Here is an 18,132-nt window from a genome sequence, read left to right on the forward strand (position 1 = left end):
GTCGTCTTCTCTGGAGATCTTCAAGACCCGCCTGGCTGCAGCCCTGTCTAACATGCTCTGGGTGACCCTACTGAGCACGGGGGTTGGACTAGATGATCTCCAGAGGTCCCTTCCAACCTTACCGATTCTATGATTCTTTGCCACGAAAGACCCTCCATTTCCATTGAGTATAATGGGAGGTTAGGCAAGGAGCTTGCACACAGCTATCTTTGTCATGCACACTTCAGAGCAGGCATGGGGAGTCCTACTTCCTGTGTGTTTGCGGAGGGCACAGGAAGGATATGAACCACACCTCATCTCAGGGGCTTCTAAACTAGCATAAGAAACACAGATTGACTCATCTGAATCAATATCTGAACCATGGATAAATAAAATTCTATCTTGCCCCTTTTCTAGATGTGCTGCCCAATAAAGAGATGGGAATACGGTCTTCCAGGGTGGGATGATTCCATCTGTCGTAGATGACCATCCTCTCACGAGACAAATTGAAATGCTAGAATGAGTCTCTCTCTACTCCTTAGAAAAGGAGCAGCAGTGATTATTTTAGTCTATTTCAGTGAACATTTCCCAGGAGGAGGGAGCACAAGGGACAGAGAAAATGAGGCCTTCAGCTGGACCGCTGTAGCAGATCAGAGCCAGGCTCCTGGGATGAAGGGAACTCATGGCAACCTGGCAACATTGCTAAGAGACAACTCTTTGCAGGAGTAGCTCCCCTGTCAAGAGCAGCAGAGCTCTGGGCACTGCCTGCTCTTGCAGACATACATGAGACAAGGCAGAGAGAAGGGAAAGAGAGTCTGGAGTGGGAAGACAGAGAAGAGCTCCTTATGGGAGAAACCTCCGCAGCCCTTTGAAAGGTACACCCCTGGCTGCAGAGCAAAGCTACTGAGGTTGCTGAAACGGTCTTTTAAACCCAACCCGTAACTCACAGTTTTCTTAAGGATTGCTCTCCTGGCTTCCCCGAGCGATGGAGGGGATTCCCTGCCACATCATCACAGGGACAAGGTGTCCTGCTACCTTCTCCCGGGGACAGATGCATGGGTGTGAAGCTGGGTGTGCCAGCCAGAGCTGTAATTTGGAGCAGTGTCTCTATGCCCCAGGGTGCTGTGTGTCCAGGGCAGTGACTCAGCACTCAGCCTGCCTGAGGAGCTCCCCACAGTGCTGTGGGGAGAAGCTCTGGGTGGGAGGAGAGCCCTCAGCAGGGCAGTTTGAGTGTCATGTCAAGAGGGTGCTGCTGCATCAGGGCTGCTCATAGCTCCAGCTCACCCTCAGGAAATTTCTGGAGGGGACTTGTCAAAAGGAAGGCAAAGCAGGGAACACTTGAAAAGAAAGGCGCTTTCCTTCTAGGGTGCGTGCTTGTAGTTCCCTAATTTGGGAGGGGAAAAGAAAGATTTTTTGGTTTGGGAAGGAACGGAGACTCCCAAGCTTTCACTCTTGGAGATCAATAGATCTGTCAGGAAGCTCAGCAAACCCCTTCAGCCCCATGTCAGCCTACAGACAGCACCCGCATCACCCTTATGGCCTTGTCAGGACTTTTCCGACCTGCTCCTCAGGACCTCTGAGCACAGAAGTGCCTCTGCCCGGTGCCCTGTCCTGGCAGGTTTTGGTAGGGCAGAACTGAGGATGCAGAGGGTGGGAGGGGGTCTGTGAGCACCGGCAGAGAAAAGATACTGGGACAGAGAAAGAGCTGCTAGCAGGGACAGCTCCAGGCAGCGAGATGGGCAGGGAATGAGAGGGAACTGCAAACAGAATCATCATGGGAGGATGGATTTGGGCAGGTCATGGTCAGTCCCTCTGACGCAGACACCTTCCTCTGAGCCAGTTCCCCGCGTCTCCTCTCCCATCTAGCAGAGCTTCTGCCCTGACAGTGGTGGAGTCCAGGCCCTGATCTGCCTCCTCTGCAGCCAGACCTTCGGCAGAGGGGAGAGGCCTCTCTCCTGTCACAAACTCATTTTATGCTGCCCAAAATGGGGCTGAGAGTGTCTGCCCTGCAATGTTGCTGCCTTTGAGGTAGCATGTCCAGCTGGGTAAGATGAAAGCTTTCCTGACTGCCCCTCTGTCTCTCTCTCTCTCTTTGACTCCCTTTGCAGCAGGATCGCTGTGTTGTTCTTTGTTTCCCCTCCTGTTCTTACTGCTCCTGGTCTTCTCTTGGGCTCCCAGGGGTTGGGTTTTTTAGGTACAGTTCAGATACCTGCCCTGCAAGTTCTGCAGCAGAGGCGTCTGCACAGGAGTAAGCTGTCCCCAGTCCCTCCTGAAACCTGTGAGGCTCCAGAACATGCGATCCATAGGGCTGGGGAATTAGTTGACGTTGTCATGCTCTTCATCACTCTCTCCATATCTGACCTGAGAAAGAAGAATTTGGAAAACTTCCCTTAAACCCTGAAGTCGTCCGCTCTCAGCTCAGTCCAGTTTCTTTCTGAGAAAAACTTGTGACTGCGAGCGTCTTCTAGCTGCGAGGTGCAAGTGCAAGGCCATGAGAAGGTAAGACTCATCGACAGACTAGATCCTATAACTCTGTACAAAGTTATGGTGAGCCCTTTTTTATCCTCTTGGGATGCACAAATGCTCATCCTCAGAGCAACTGAAATGCCAAAGATTTCTACCCTGTCAAAGAATGCTCCCACAGTGAGATGGAGGTATCTAAAACCTAAATCAAGATCTAGTCAGATACCTACACTGAAGATTTTATTCCAGAGAAAATAGGTGTCAAAATGTTGAACAGCCTTTCCACTGTAAGGGGTAGATACAATCTGCTGCAGGATGTGTACATCAGGGCTGGTCACTTCCCACTCCCACTACACAGACAGTGAGCAGATGGTAAAGTAGTGTGAGGAGAGCGTCTATCTCATTGGAATGGAGACATCCAGAAGGGTTGGGCACCTCCTGCCTTCACTGGAGAGTTTCCCTCCCTTGCTAGAAAGGGAACTGGTTTAGATACAAGCACTTCTGTTCAAGAGGACAAGGCTGGGGGAGATGAACCCCTCGCAAGGATCTTCCCTTTCCAAGACAGCTGACAGGAAAGCCTATCAGAATCCAATACTCTGACCAGGTTCTTTTCAATATTCTGCACATGGAGGGCGTAACATTTACTGTCAAAATTTGCTTCTTTGAAGATATTTAATGTTACACAGGCTTTTTCTGATTTACACTTCCCCTGCCCCATGCTGGGCTGGCCAACTCAGGCAGACATACACACTCTTCTGATGAACTCAGAGGAAAACATTTACACCAGCTGATCCACTCAGTTGGAGTGTAGTCAGCTGATCCCCCCAACTGACATAGCTGCTCATCCAAAGCAAAGGTTACCCTGCAGTCCTGGTCTCCTTTGTGTTGAGACACACTGTCAGTTTTCTGTGCAACAGCAGTAGTCAGTCACACCCTACCTTACCCCTGAGTTTCATGGGCACATCCCCCCTTGCACATCTCCCCTGAGCCTTCTTCCATGGTAAGGGTTTATTGCTTGGTCAAAGTGCTATACTCATCTCTCATTACGGTGAACAGTGAATATTCCCACTGGGTCACCAAACTGAGTCTCCTTAGCTCAGCTCATGGCCCCCAATCCCCTTCTATCTCCACCAAAATATTGGAAATCTTGGTCACCTTCCTGCTTTTACACCCTGCAGCACAGCAGCACTAGCTCCTCTGGAAATCATCAGCAGAGTCCCTGCCCTGTGTGGCACACTCAGCCAGTGCACGACAGAGCTCAAGACAGAGCTGAAGGAGGGTAAAGGAGAGAGGAAAAGTGGGAGGTTCTGTGACAAAGGCAAAGGGTTTGCCTCACAAAAAAACTGCGCTAATTTGTCACTGTCTTTTCCTCCTTGGAAAGGCCCCCATACCCAGGGTCAGCAAATGTCTAACAGCAGCTCCTTCAATGAGTTCCTCCTCCTGGCATTTGCGGACACCCGGGAGCTGCAGCTCTTGCACTTCTCCCTCTTCCTGGGCATCTACCTGGCTGCCCTCCTGGGCAACAGCCTCATCATCATAACCGTAGCCTGTGACCGCCGCCTCCACACCCCCATGTTCTTCTTCCTCCTCAACCTCTCTGTCCTGGACCTTGGCTCCATCTCCACCACTGTCCCCAAATCCATGATCAGTTCCCTGATGAGCACCAGGGCTATTTCCTATTCAGGATGTGCTGCCCAGGTCTTCCTGTTTTTCTTTTCAGCTGGAGTGGAATGTTCTCTCCTCACTGTCATGGCCTATGACCGCTACGTTGCCATCTGTAGACCCCTGCACTACCGCACAGTCATGGGCAGCAGGGCTTGTGTCAGAATGGCAGCAGCTGCTTGGGCCAGTGGGTTTCTCAATGCTCTCCTGCACACTGCTAATACATTTTCAGTAACCTTCTGTCAAGGCAATACATTGGACCAGTTCTTCTGTGAAATTCCCCAGATCCTCAAGATTTCCTGCACAGACTCCTACATCAGGGAAGTTGACCTTCTTGTAGTTACTGTCTGTTTATTCTTTGGGTGTTTCGTTTTCATTGTGCTGTCCTATGTGCAGATCTTCACAGTTGTGCTGAGGATCCCCTCTGAGCAAGGCCAGCACAAAGTCCTTTCTATGTGCCTCCCACACCTGGTTGTGGTCTCCCTGTACATCAGCACTGGCATGTTTGCCTACCTGAAGCCCTCCTCTGTCTTCTCCCCATCTCTGGATCTAGTGCTGGCTGTTCTGTATGCAGTGGTGCCTCCAGCAGTGAACCCCCTCATCTACAGCATGAGGAACAAGGAGCTCAGAGATGCACTGAAGAAATTGATTCAGCTAGTTCTGAAGAAGTAAGCTGCCCATCCCTCTTCACAGCTGGTTTTTAATTTCTCTCAAACAACTCCTGTGGTTTGGGCATTCTCTCTGTGATAATCATGTTTGTGCAGAAGTGTTTCAATTCATCGCTTCTCCAGTGGCACGAACTCAGTCTGCCTGGCTGAAATACCTGCTGTAAATGTGCCTGTCACTGTGTCAGACTTGGCTTCACTCGAATGAAAGAGGATTTCCTCAGTTCAGTGCTTGAAGATTGGGCTCTCCTTCCAAAGCTGCAGTCTAAACTGTGCTCAAGGACTTTCACCCTGAAAGGACATGTTGCTGTTTCAGGGCTCCTCAGGGTGATGAGCTTATCTCAAGGTGATGAGCTTATCGGTGATGTGTTAAGAATGAGGACCAGAGTCAGCTCTCATTTGTGGGTGCCAGGTGTTCCTGGAGGTGATGAATGGTCAGGCCCTACCTCCAATATGACAGGACTGGAGACAGAGGCCTGTCCTTCCCAAAGACAGTGTGCAGCCCCCAGGAGAGCGCAGGGCATCTCCAGGGGCACCATGTGCCTTGGGGTGAGCAGTGAATGGAGCTTCACAAAATCAAGGGCAGTCATCCAAAAGTGAAGAGTAAAACCAAGGCTAGTGAGAGCTCTGCAGTCTGATGAGAAGCAGTGTGGACCCTGCAGGAACAGGGAAGAGAGCCTAGAGAGTGGTTCTTGTCACCTTCAATTAAATTCCTGTGTTATATTAAACCACACACCTGAACACAGCCTGAGCCTTTTGAAATGGCCTGTGATTACTCAGAGCATCATCCACGGCCACAGACTGCTTGGTAGGGGCTGTAAGGTGCAGTGATACCTATCCAGCTAGGTCTGCTTCCCATCATGACAATCGTGGCCAGTGTGGAGGCAACCTGTGGCCCTGTTGACCCACAGCCACTTGCTCTGCAGAACAGCACTGGCAGAGTAGCTCAGGGCTTCATGGGGAGGATGGGGGAGGGTCTAGGAATGGCCAGGCAGGCCAGCACCAATGCACCCCCCAGGAAAGGGCTCTTTGGGGAGCAGGGATGTCTCCAGAGAAGAAGAAAGGAGCTGTTGTGTGCTGGAAAGGAGGAATAAGTGAGAAAGAGAAATCTGTTTCTCTGCATGTCATCCAACAAGAGGCTGCTGTGCCCCTGGGGCATCAGGAGCTTCTAGAGGAGCCCCAGGGCGGGGGCTCTTGTGCTGTCCTGGAGAGAGGGGCTGGCACGGTGGGCTGCAGGTAGCCTGGGGGTAGGGCATCTCCTGGACACAAGAAGAAGGGCTACAGAGTGTCATTGTCCTCTGCCTGCTTGTGCCACTAGGTCCAGTCCTGGCCCGGAGGCTGATGGGGCAGCTGACACACACCCCTCACCCACTGGAGCTGCTGCACCCATCTCCTGCTCTGCAGCCCCCTGCGGGGACCACTGCTGTGGGTCCACCCCCAGCCTGGGCTGCTCTGCTGGGTGGGCTGGGGAGAGGGCCGAGGAGGTGAGGAGAGGCGGGGAGAGGCTGGGCTGGGCTGGAGAGGGCCTGGGAGAGGAAAGCACCAACGTCAGCTCAGCTGTGTGAGTGGGAAAGATGAGGACACATGTCGGGGGGGGGGGGTTGTGGTACAGAGCCAGATCTCATGGAAGGGAACCAAGACATATTGGGTGCAGAAGAGAGGAACAAGCAGCCCTGACTGGCCTTCCTCCCAGCCAGACCCCAGAGGATGACGGTGTGCTACCCCCAGCATGGGACACGGCCGGGGCTGGGCAGGGGCCAGGTGCTGGGGGAGGCTGCCAAAGCAGGGGGGCTGTGGGTGGACGGGTCACCGAGGGCTGTCATGGGGACCGTGCCAGGGGGATTCTCCCCACCCCTGAAGGCCCCACTGCCCTGTGTGGTGCCTGCCTAGCAGGGCCGTGGGGCCACGTGTGGGTGGAGGGATGAGGCGCTGGTGGAAGCACGATGCTCCTCACCACTCCCCTGCGAAAGAGAAGCTCCCAGGAGAGCTCTCCCAGCCCTGCCCCACGAGCTCTTGCCCCTGCCCCAGCCGTGCCAGAGCAGAGGCCGAGGACCAAGGGATCCTTCAGGCAAAGCTGTGCCAGCCTCGTGGAGCTGGCCCGGAGCACTAGGACAGGTGGGGCGCCCGCCCCATATGTCCCCATCGTGCTGGGAGGGTGGAACGGGCACCAGGGAAATGGCCTGGTCCTGCCTGGGCTCAGTGCAGGACTTTAGCATGTTGGATGGATGTGACAGCCATCGCGCTGCAGAAACACCAGCCCCGACCCCTCGCTGCAGTCCCCACTGTCCCCTGCCCTGCTGCCACCCCCATGCTGCCCCATCTCCCATCTCTTCTCCCCACACTGCAAGGACCAGCAGTGCAGTAAGAGCTGGCACAGCCCTGCAGCCACTGCCTGGTCCCCGGCCCTTCGCACTCCTCCACCAAACATTGCATCCGTCTTCAAGAAGGACAAGAAAGAGGATCTGGGGAAGGTCGTGGTGGATATGAAGGTGACCAGCAGTCAGCAGGGTGCTCCTGTAGCAAAGACAGCCACCATTACACCGGGTTGTGCTAGCAAGAGTGCAGGCAGCAGGGCAAGTGCAGCGGGACACACAAAAAATCCTGGCAGCTCTGACAAAAAAAAAAAAAAAAAGAGGAGCAAAAAAAAAAGGAAGAGCAGAACTGTCAGTGTGCCCATGCTGGAGAGAGCGGTATGGCCAACAGAGTGCCCAGGTGCTGCAAACACCACGAGGAAAACGGCATTTCTGCCCGTTGCCAAGTGGCTGGAGCTACGTGGGTCCAGGCTTGCTCATGGGGGGTTAGGACTGAACGTCCTGAGGGTGACTATGAGCTACTCGATGCTTTCTCTGCTCTGCAGTGATACTTCCCGTGGTCCCACCTCAGTCTACCCTGAACTCCATGTTTTCCCTTTGTGTAACACATAGATCGAGACTGTGGAGAAAGCTCTGAGTGCAGGGAAATGCCACGGTGATAATCTGGGCAGCCGGGGGAGAGCACTGAGAAAGCAAACGTGTGCACGAGGCCTCACAGCAAAGGCCTGGAGAAACCAAGGGACAGGGACCCACGGATCCCAGCCCTGAGCCGTGGGGATGGATGTGGCTCCCTCTGCTCATGCCATGGGCTCATGGCACATCCCACACAGTAAGATAAATCTCTGTGGGAGAGGTGAAGGAAGAAAGTAGAAACGAATCAAAAGAGGGGGAATTCAGGCCAAGAGTCCCTCCAGTAAACATCTGCAAATAGGGGTGGATTTACTCCCTCTCTGGTAAAGCCATTTCTTCCATGACCGGCAGAACCTGGGGGAAGGAGAGTCTTCTCCTGACACTCCTTCAGAGATGGAAGGCAGCAGGATTTGAGAGACCCCTTGCAGACAAGAGGGTGTTTCTGGGCGTTGAAAGAAAGATTTCCATCTGAGACCTTAAAATCCTGGGTGGCTGAAGCCTACAAGATGCCTCCAACGCGTGGCTCACAAGGGACCTGAGTGACACCACAGCCACCACTGAAACACCCTCAGAAGCAGATCCCGTAACATCTGGCCTCAGTGAGACCTGCAGTATTTCCCTACTTTTCTCTGTGCACCAAATTTTCCTTTTTAGCTCCTCAGCACTGGGGAGCGGTCTCAGCTCCGGGAGTCGTGGGGAAGGCACCAGTGAATGCCAGCCCAACTGCTGCACCCAGAATGTCCTTGTGTTGAAGGAAACCAAGTCCCCAAGGTGCTCCCTCAGCCACCTGGATGGGCACACGTGGGACGTGGCCCTTTCTGGTCCTCCCAAGCCTGTTGTCTGAGGCATACGTGGGACGTGGCCCTTCCTGGAGCTCCCAAGCCTGTTGTCTGAGGCATACGTGGGACGTGGCCCTTCCTGGTCCTCCCAAGCCTGTTGTCTGAGGAAGTGCTGGAAGAACAGGCCGGGCAGGATCCTCATGGCACTGCAGTGGCTGTGGCTGTGACACTGCCCCTGCACACACTTCCTAGGCCCGATGCTTGGGGGCCAGCAGTGCTTTTGGGAGTCCCTGAGGAGCATGTCCTCAGGATGGTCAAGGAGACCTCAGGCTCTTGTCACCCTCTTGGAGAGCAGTTGACTGGTCAAAGGTCTGGCAGGAGGAAGGACCGGCCCCACGGCTCACGAGGGGAAGGTGCTGACACGTGGCTGGGGCCAAGGTCCTGCTACCTCCTGGGCCCTCTCCCAGCTCTGAGAAGCCAGTGCAGAAGCAAGGAAATCCTGGGAAAAAAACCTTCCCCACATCCCTGGGGGTCAATGACATGGTCACTTCTGTGTGAGGAGAAGCCAGACCAGGCCAGGGATGTGACTGGAGTTTGTGCTTGCAGCGTCACTGCTGCCTGCGCACCTGATAGGCCAACACCTCTCAGGGTCTGGTTCTCATTGGAGGTCACAGGTTTCTCTGGATCTGACAGGCCAGAAGGAGGATCCTGTTCAGGGAGGTCCTTGTGATGTCACCTCAGTCTCTGCTGCTGAGTGGACAGGAACAGGCCTAATGCTTGGATGCAGATTGTGAGGTCACTGCTGCCTGAGTGCCTGATAGGCCAGAAGAGGGGACACGGCCATGCTGCCGATTGTGAGGTCACTTCCTGCTCTGGAGGTTCTGTGCCACCAGCAGCCTCCTGGTTCATGGATGTTCTTGTTGTGTCTCTGCTGCTGCTGGGCCAGGAGCAGGTTCATGGCCTCGGTGTAGGCTGCGAGGTCACTTCTGCCCAAGCACCGGAGAGGCCAGCAGCAGGAACAGCATCAGCAGAGCAGCTGTGAGGCCACTGCAGCCCGAGCAGCTGAGCAGCAGCCACGGGGCTGCGAAATGGCTTGGGAGGACACTCCTGTCCCTGGAGATGACAGGCCAGAAATGCAGTGGCCTTGCAGGGCTGCTCCCTGCTGGGCTGGGGCTCTCCAGGGAGGCCTGAGCCACCCCCAGGCTGTGCTGGGCAGAGGGGCTTGTTCTGGGCTCCTGCTGCTGTGGATCTAGGAGGTGCCAGGAGTCCACTGCACAGACTCAGCACTGAGTTCATGCAAGTAGGGCTTTGGCTGGCTTCTCTGGGACTTTCTGGATCCTGAAAGAAAGAGGCTGCTGTTGCACATAGAAAGAAACACTTATCAGCTTGTGGAAATGAACTACACACAGCACAGAGCTATGAAGACGCTGTTCCTGCCGTTGTCTGTTGTTCTGCACAAGTGCTCTGTCAGGAAATGCATATGTATAATCAGTATACACACACACACACACACATATATATGGCTATATATTTGTACCTATCACAGATTTTATATATATATATATATATTTATCATATGTATCTCTGTATGTGTGTGTATATATATTCTTTATGTGTCTAGGAACTACAGAATGCATTCTGGATCGTCATCTTTATTTTATATATTTTTTTTCAATTGGGCGAATAGATATCTTTACTACTGGAGAAAGACCTTAGCCAAGTTAGGATATTCAGGAGAGACTTGTACAGTCTGCTGTGCTATGTGGTAGGAGGAAGACTTAAGAATATAGCCTGTTCCAATTAAATCACAAAATGCAGTGAATGCATTCCAGCTCTAATTAGGTGCAAATGAAGCGTACGGACTGTTCAGGGAAGCTAACAAACATCTCTTGTCTTTCAGCCTGTATTAATCACATTTTAAAAGCAGATTCATTGTGTAGTGGTGAGAAATCACTTCAGGGTTCTGAAGATGAATTGTCTCATCCAATGGCTGCTAGACAGGAGGAGACATTCCTTAACTGCAACAGGCAAGTGTCTGTGTCCCTTTGATTCAAACTGCAGGGTCTTTATAAACAGCCTTGTCTGCTTGAAGTGAGGAGTGGGAGAGAAGAGAGTGCAGAATTGTTTTTGGGGGGGTAGGGAGGGAGAAGTAACCACAAAGGTGAAATTTGGTACTAGCGTTCCAGTAAAGTGCGTTGTTATTACTGGTCAAATGGAAGGACTGAGCCTCCACCAGAAAGATCCAACAAGACTCTTAGTCATGTTGATTTAAAACACAATATTCCTTAAGGGACTCTAAATCAAGGAAATGTCTTGTCCATCCTTTTAGGTAAAACAAACAAAAAACACTCTTATGTGTTTGTCTAGCCTGCAGCTGGAGAGCCAGGGTACGGGCAAAGGTCTCTCCTGGACCTTGCAGGATCACGTGCTCTGGAGAAGTTGGCAGCTCCTTCCCTGCGCCTGTCGGCTCTGTCTGGTAGCACCATGTCCCCTGGAGAAGGATGCACACAGGCACCTTTTCACTTCTTTAATCTCATAGGCTTCATTGACTCACGTGTGCGTGTTGGGGGTGGGGGAGGACCAGAACTGCCTGAGTGTTGATCATCTGATCAGACACGCAGAGAAATGCAGCCTGGGAAAGGATTCTTGGACCTGGTTTCAACATGCATCCATGTCTCTTTTAGAATGAATGACATCAAATGATGATGTTGTGCATGGCCATAGCTTCCATTCCACAGTCAACACAACGTTCCTGGCAGCCCGTTCCTCTCCCCTGCTGAGGTCCATCTGGATGGCAGCCCTCAGCCTTATGACCGTTTTCCTGATTAGGTGCCATCTGCAAACGTGATGAGAGTTGTGTCCTCGAGGTCACTGACGAAGTTGTTAAACAGGACAAGTCCCAGTATGGACACTTGCATACTTCACTCGTCACTGGCCTCCAGGTAAAGCCAAACCCATTCACAAAAGCCCTCTGAGCTTGATCATCCAGCCAGCTTTTTACCCATCCGGCTGTCTACCCAGTGGAGTGTAATGCCTTACTTGTATGCAAGAAAATAGTGTGAGATACCATCAGACACCTAGTTAAATCACAGCAAATAACATCCACTCCTCTCCTCTCCTCCACAAGTACAGAGCTTTTCTCATGAAAGCAACCAGGCTGCTCAGGAATGATTTATCTTCAGTAAATCCATTACCTCCTCCTCCTCCTCCTCCTCCTTCACATGCCCAGGAATGTGATGCAAGAGGACTCACTCCATGAAACACTCTTCACCAAAATGAGACTGAAGGGCCTGCAGCTCCCCAAGCGGTCCTCGTGGCCTTTTTGGAAGATGGGCACAGTATATTCCTTCTTCTAGTCATTGGGACCTCCCTTGATCTCCACAGCCTTCCAAAGAGGATAACGACTGGCCTTGTTACGATATTGGCCAGCCCTCTCAGTGTCCTCTGATGCAGCCCATCCAGCTCCAGAGACTTGCAGGGGTTGAGATCTTGCCAATAACACCTCACTGAACCCTCTTCCACCTGTGGCTGTTTTTTCCCTCTGAAGACCTGACACCAGGCAAAACAGCCCAGGAAACCTTGTTGGTGGAGAGTGGGGCCAAGAAGGCACAGAGCTCCTCAGACCTACCTGCATCTTCTGTTACTAGATTCCTTGCCCGAACCAGCAGTGAGCCCACATTTTCCTTTTCCCTCTTTTGCTGTAACTGAAGAGGTAGCAGCTCTTCTTGATGCCATTGACGCACCTTGCAAGTCCAATCCTAGCAGAGCTTTGGCTTCCCTAAGACCATCCCTGCTTTGCTGGACAATTTTTCTGATTTCTTCTTTTTTTTTAGCTTCTCCCTCCTTCCAATTCTTACGTGTGACCTTTTTGCCTGGAGCTCAGTCCTGATTTCCTGGCATAGCGAAGCCAGTCTCCCAAGATTTCTAGTAGTTTTACTGAGTATCGCTATGGCCCATTCTTGTGCTTGGCAGGTGCTGTCCTTACAGACCTGCTGGCTTTCCTGAGCTCCTGGCCCCCCACCAGTCCCCTGAGCAGGCCCAAGTCTACTTCTCTGAAGTCCGGGGTCTGAGCTCCACAACTATCCTTCCTCATTCTGCTCAGGACATAGAACTCTGCTTTTTCATGGTCACTCTAGGAAAGTATGGCACTGACTGTCCCATCCTTGATCAGTTCCTCCCTGTTGGAATTGCAGACAGAGGGAAGTACGAGTACCGGCCCACTGTGCAACTATGCAAAGAAGCTGTCCCTGGTGCCCTCCAGAACCCTCCCAGCCTGCCTCCATTCTGCTGTTCAACTTTCCAGGGAATGTCTGTGAGACTGAAGTCCATCCCCCTCCCTGCCCCACAAGATCACTTGGGCCTGTGATCCACAGATTTGCTCACATTACATTGACTTCGTCACCCTGACTAGGTGGTCCAGCTCCCGTCACAATGTCACCCTGACTCTGGTGCTTACCCAAACACTTGCCTCTCCCATGGAAGAGCTCCACACATGTGAACTGCCCCTTCGCACAAAGGACATCCCCCTTCCTCATCTTCTCCCTTGTTCTCTCCTGAAGAGCTTCTACCCTACGATTGCTTCCTTTCAGTCATGTGGGTGATCTCACCACACCTTAGTCATTCTAGCAATGTTTCAGTCAGACTTGTGATGGTGAAACCTGTTATCAAGGGCCAAGGACACAGTGTACGTGATGGTCTCACTTCAGAGCAGGGACATGCTGGCATACAAAGCAGGTGGCAATGTTATGGTGAAAGGATGTTCCCACTAAGAGAGCAAACCCTGCAGTGCCAGGGAGAAACACAGCTGGGCTGTGCAGGAATGGGTTTGCTGCCTGAGCTGACTCTGCAGCATCTTGGGGCCTGTGTCAGAGGTGAACTGATCTCCAGGAAGGACAAGGTGCTACTGAGCAATTCCCAGGCCCTGGAAAGCCCGTGATCCAGCCACTTTGTGGAGATCATTAGCCCAGTCCCTGTTCATATCATCTGGGCAGGTGAGAAGAGGCTCAGGGACAGGAGAGCTAGAAGGGTGTGAGAGTGCCGAGAATGGAGTGGAGACCCCGGTGTGATGTGCCTCCCATTTACACAGCACGCTTGGACGTGGACGATACTGACTGTGCCTGAAGGCAGAGGTAGGATTCATTTATTTGGGCACAATTTGGAAACCCAAGATGCCCTGGGGCACTTGCCCAGCACGCGTGCCCAAGAGCCATGATTTTCCTGTAGGTGCCATGCTGTATCTGCGAGAAATACACAGTGGTGCTGGACAACCCAGGCATCCGGTATGGACCTGCCAGCCTATTTTACGTCATTAAATCAAGAGTCTGCACTGAATCACATCAGGATTTTGCACTGTAGGGATCGGCTTGTGTCTCAGCTTCGTAGTGAGTGGGGCTCCAGCAGTGTTAGACATCTAGTGTCATGGCCAAGGAAATTCCCCACCCGGCCCCCACCTCATGCTCCAGAAGGATGTGATTCTCATAGTTCCTCCATCACAGCAAACATCAACTGTCTCCTTAACTCTTAGCTGTCTCTTTAACTCTGTCTCTTTAATTAACACCAGAGGTTTGTGGGTGAGGGACTGACTCCCACCCGCCATCTCCAGTGATTGTAACGGCAGTTCAGACAAGGAGTTCACAGGCAAACATCTCTGTTGTGCACACTTCTGCTCGGGCAAGGGGAATCCCACCTTCTCTGTGCCTGTGGAGGTCATGGGAGGGATCTGAGTCCCACTGCAGCTCAGGGGCTTCTAAACAGACATGCGATGCCCTGAAAGACTCATCAGAACCAATACCTGAACCATGGCTAAACGAGCTCCCTTCCTGCCCCTTTCTAGGTGTCCTGCCTAGTTAAGAGATGGAACAGGGGCTTCCCGAGTGGGGGATTTCCATCTCCTGCAGATAACCATTCTCTGATGAAATAAATTGTTATGCTGGAATCATTCTTCCTTTAGGGCTTAGAGAGGGACCATCGGTGATTACTTCAGTCTACTTCAGGGACGATTTCCCAAGAGAATGGAGCACAAGGCACAGAGAAATTCATGTCTTCAGCTGCCCCCTGCTCCTGAGCGGGGCCGGGCTCCTGGGACAGAGGGAGGCCATGGCAACCTGGAAGCATTACTGAGAGACAGCGGTGTCCAGGAGCAGCTCCTCTGCCAAGAGCAGCAGGGCTCCAGGCTCTAGGCACTGACTGTGGACATGAGATGAGAAGTGAAAGGCGGTGTGGAGTGGGAGGCCAGAGGAGAGCTCACTGTGGGAAAATCTTCACAGCCTTTGCCACGGTAAGTCTCTGGCTGCAGGACAACACCACTGAGATTCCTGGAGGGGTCTTCTGAACCCAGCCCATCCCGGGCCTGGAAGGCTTTTTACGGATCACTCTCCTGGTTTATAGCATGCATGGCAGGCTTGCCTGAAAGGGAAGGCACTCTCCTGAGGCTCTGATTTTGTTTTATATCTTTGGCAGGGTGCAAACTGAAAGGGACGGTTTAGGCTTAGGTGACTGGAGGAGAGTTCTGCAGTGTTCCTGTAAGGGACCAATAGGTCTGCAAGGACCCCAGAAAGCTCCTTCAGCCACCTTTTCACCTGTCAGCAGCAGCAATATCTCCTTTGCAGCCCTCACCAGTCTCATCATGCTTCGTCTCACCTGCTCCTTAGGTCTTGCACACACAGATGCCCCTGGGCTGGGCCCTTTGGCCAGAAGGAGTCTGTAGGGCAGAGCCAAATGCCCCGTGGGTGGCATGGGGTCAGGGAGCACTGACAGGGGACAGACGTGGGGACAGAGAAAGAGCTTCCAGTGGGGACAGCTCCAGGCGGCTGAGAGATGCTCAGGGAATGTGAGGAAAGTGCCCACAGAAACACTGTGGCAGGCTGGACTCAGGCAACTCTCCCGTGGTCCTCCCTCTCCCTTTCTGCTCTTGTACTTGCTGTCAGCTGGAGGTTCAGCTACAAATTCAGACACCCACCCTGAGGTCCTCCCATGGAGGTGTCTGCAGAGGGCCGAGGTGCCCACGGCCTGTTCTCATCCCAGGGTGCTGGGAAATGTGATTTGAGGGTCTGGGGAATGAATGGACTCTCCCTTTTGGAGATCTCCTTTTCAGGACATGTGAGTGAGTCCTTATGGTGTCCTGCTGGGTTTGGAAGCTGCCCTCCAGAAGGACACAGCTCTCCCATTGGATCTTAGCAATACTGGAGATCCCTTTCAAGTAGTTCAGGAGGTACTAACACCAGAAAATGCTCCTGAGCACCTTCGTATGTGTGCAGCTGAAGTGAACCCAGCGTTTCCTCGGCTAGAATGGAAGTGTTGAGAGTTTCCTCCACTCTCGGCAGTCAGCTCACAGAGTCCTTGGTCGAATCAGGTATGTCAGGAGCAACGTTCTGTTCTCTCCATCACATCTCCACCTCGGGCTGCGAAAGAGAGCAGAGTTAGATCTGTGCTTTGAAACCAGCCTCCCCTGATCTCATCAGAGTTCAATGTCTTTTTTTAGAGTAACTTGTGGGTGAAATCATCCTTTGGGTTACGCGAGTGCGAGCACAGGGCAGCTGGGAGCAAGGCAGGTGGATCAACAGCACTCCTGACCCTGCACTAAGCAGCAGACAGCTGATCTTAATTGTGTCTGGGTCCATCTGAAAGCCTTCTCCATGAGGTTTCCTCCCCTGCAGCCCCTTCCAGGGACAGTTCTCCCAGGCCTGTGCAAGTGAAAAAGAACCGCTTGGGAGCTCGGCTTGGTCTCTGCCCTCAGAGTGCCAGGGAGGTTTCTTGTGCCCTCTTCCCTAAAACAGCCTCCAAGCTGAGGAAGCATTTTGGATCCTTTAGGAACTTGGTGTGGCTGGAGTGCAGGAGTCAGAGCTGGCTTGCTCATGCCTCCCCACATGCTGCCTCCATGACTAGGCCAGGACAACAGAAAAGTGTGTCCCAGCGGTGAGAGACTGGGCAGACAGCAAATGGGCTTTTTCCGAAGGCCTTTTTTAGAGTTCTCTAAAATGCCTGGACAGCTCTGAAAGTGTTGATGTTCATAACCCTCCCGTCCACGTCCCAGAGGAGATCCTCAGTGTCATACATTGGCCTGGAAATCAGAGTTTCCAAGGGCCGTGTACTGATGTTTGCCATCTGTACTGCATGCTTAGGAGTCGCCGTTGAAAATGCAGATGCCGAGTGGCTGAGGCAGCAGGCGATGGCTCTGCTGTTTGCAGGTAGGTTACAACGGGCCTGAACAGAGCTCCAGAGGTTAGGGAGGACTTGAGAGGCCAAGCAGCAGCCTGTCAAAGTCCTTGTGCAAGGTGACCCGGCCTAGAGCAAATTCACGTATGGAGGAGAAGGGACTGCCACAGCCCCCGCTGGCCTGGGGAAGCTGTCCGCCTCCTGCTGCCCCACGCTGCCCCACAATCAGAGTTCCTTCCCCTGCCAGGCCCCGCAGCGAGCCTGGGCCTGGGCTCCCTGTCCTGGGACTGGTGTCACCTCCGCCCTCCCCTGAGTCACTGCAGATCTCTGGGGACTGCCGAGCAATGGGAACCCTTCAACACGGCAGGCAGCAGCTGAGGTCCTGCGTGACAGCCGGCCAGAAGAAACACTGGGAAATTAAGATCGGAAAGCTCAGCAGTGCAAGGCCTTAGGGAAGGGGAAGCGATAGTGATTTACAGACTCCCCAGATGAGGCGCTCCGGCCTGCTCCCCCCGGGCTCTACAGGGTTTAGCCGCTCTCACCCATGTGCTCCCAAGCACCAGGACATCTCTGCCCAGGGACCCTCATGTGCCACAGAGAGGATACAGGACACTGGTCATCGAGGCCTCATCTGCTCTGCAGGGGTCCCACTGACTGGCAACTAAAGACTAGTTTTGGGGTGGACCTTGTGTGCCCTTCGGGGTCCTTAGCTGTTAAGAGATGGGCTTTTGCCTTGGGATCTTGCTTATATCAGCACCCACCAGCTCGAGGCCCAGCTGCTGCCCTGGCAGGTTTTCCTTGTTTGTTTGAAATCGGTGTGCATTTCCCTGCAAGGCTAAAAGAACAAGGCCTGGCGGGGGGGGGGGGGCACTAGCAAGCCTACAAAGCAAGGAGGTTTCCAAACCTGGGAGCTGTTGCTTGAAAGTGTCTTTTGGGAAAGGAAAGACTTGCAATTCTGAGCAGAAGCAAAACATACCTGAGAAGGAATGGCTGCTTGCCGTAGTTGGGGGAGAAGTCTCCTTTCCAAATGCCTCCCGAAGCAGCTCAGAAGGAAAGCATTTCCTGATGCCATCTTTGGGCAGTGTCTCCTGGCATGTTGGCCATTCAGCAGCCTTCCTGCATTCCCCTCCACTCGAAATAGCTGATCAGGAAAGAGAAGCATCCACAGAGCCTTTCAGCGGCTGTGGGAGATACCTAGAGAGGCTGGGAAATGAGGCTGGGCAGAGCCAGCCCTGAGCAGCAGGCAGCAGTCTGGGCTGAGGGGCTGGGAGGAAGGAGAGACGTGCGCAGCCCCAGGAGCGGGTGAGGTGGGCAAAGGCGACCCAGGCAGGCACAGGGCCAAGGGAGACCTATGGGATTTCAAGGGATAGAAATGCCATTTTTCTGTTAGTTTGGCCAAGTGCAGGCCTACCAAGTGCTACTGAAAAGTATTTTGCATTCTCTTGGTGGAGTTCAGAAGGAGTGAAAAACCACCTAGCAAAGTGGCTG

At 53.0% G+C, this 18,132-nt stretch overlaps 1 protein-coding gene across 1 annotated transcript; it reads left to right on the forward strand.

The window, feature by feature from the left end:
- Positions 1-3,846: 3,846 nt before the first annotated feature.
- LOC134154535 (olfactory receptor 14A16-like) lies at positions 3,847-4,776 on the forward strand. The gene has a single exon (XM_062601209.1). The coding sequence runs from the start codon at positions 3,847-3,849 to the stop codon at positions 4,774-4,776; it is 930 nt and encodes a 309-aa protein (XP_062457193.1).
- The last annotated feature ends 13,356 nt before the right edge of the window (positions 4,777-18,132 follow it).

Source organism: Rhea pennata, unplaced genomic scaffold (assembly GCF_028389875.1).
Source record: "Rhea pennata isolate bPtePen1 unplaced genomic scaffold, bPtePen1.pri scaffold_32, whole genome shotgun sequence".
NCBI lineage: Eukaryota > Metazoa > Chordata > Aves > Rheiformes > Rheidae > Rhea > Rhea pennata.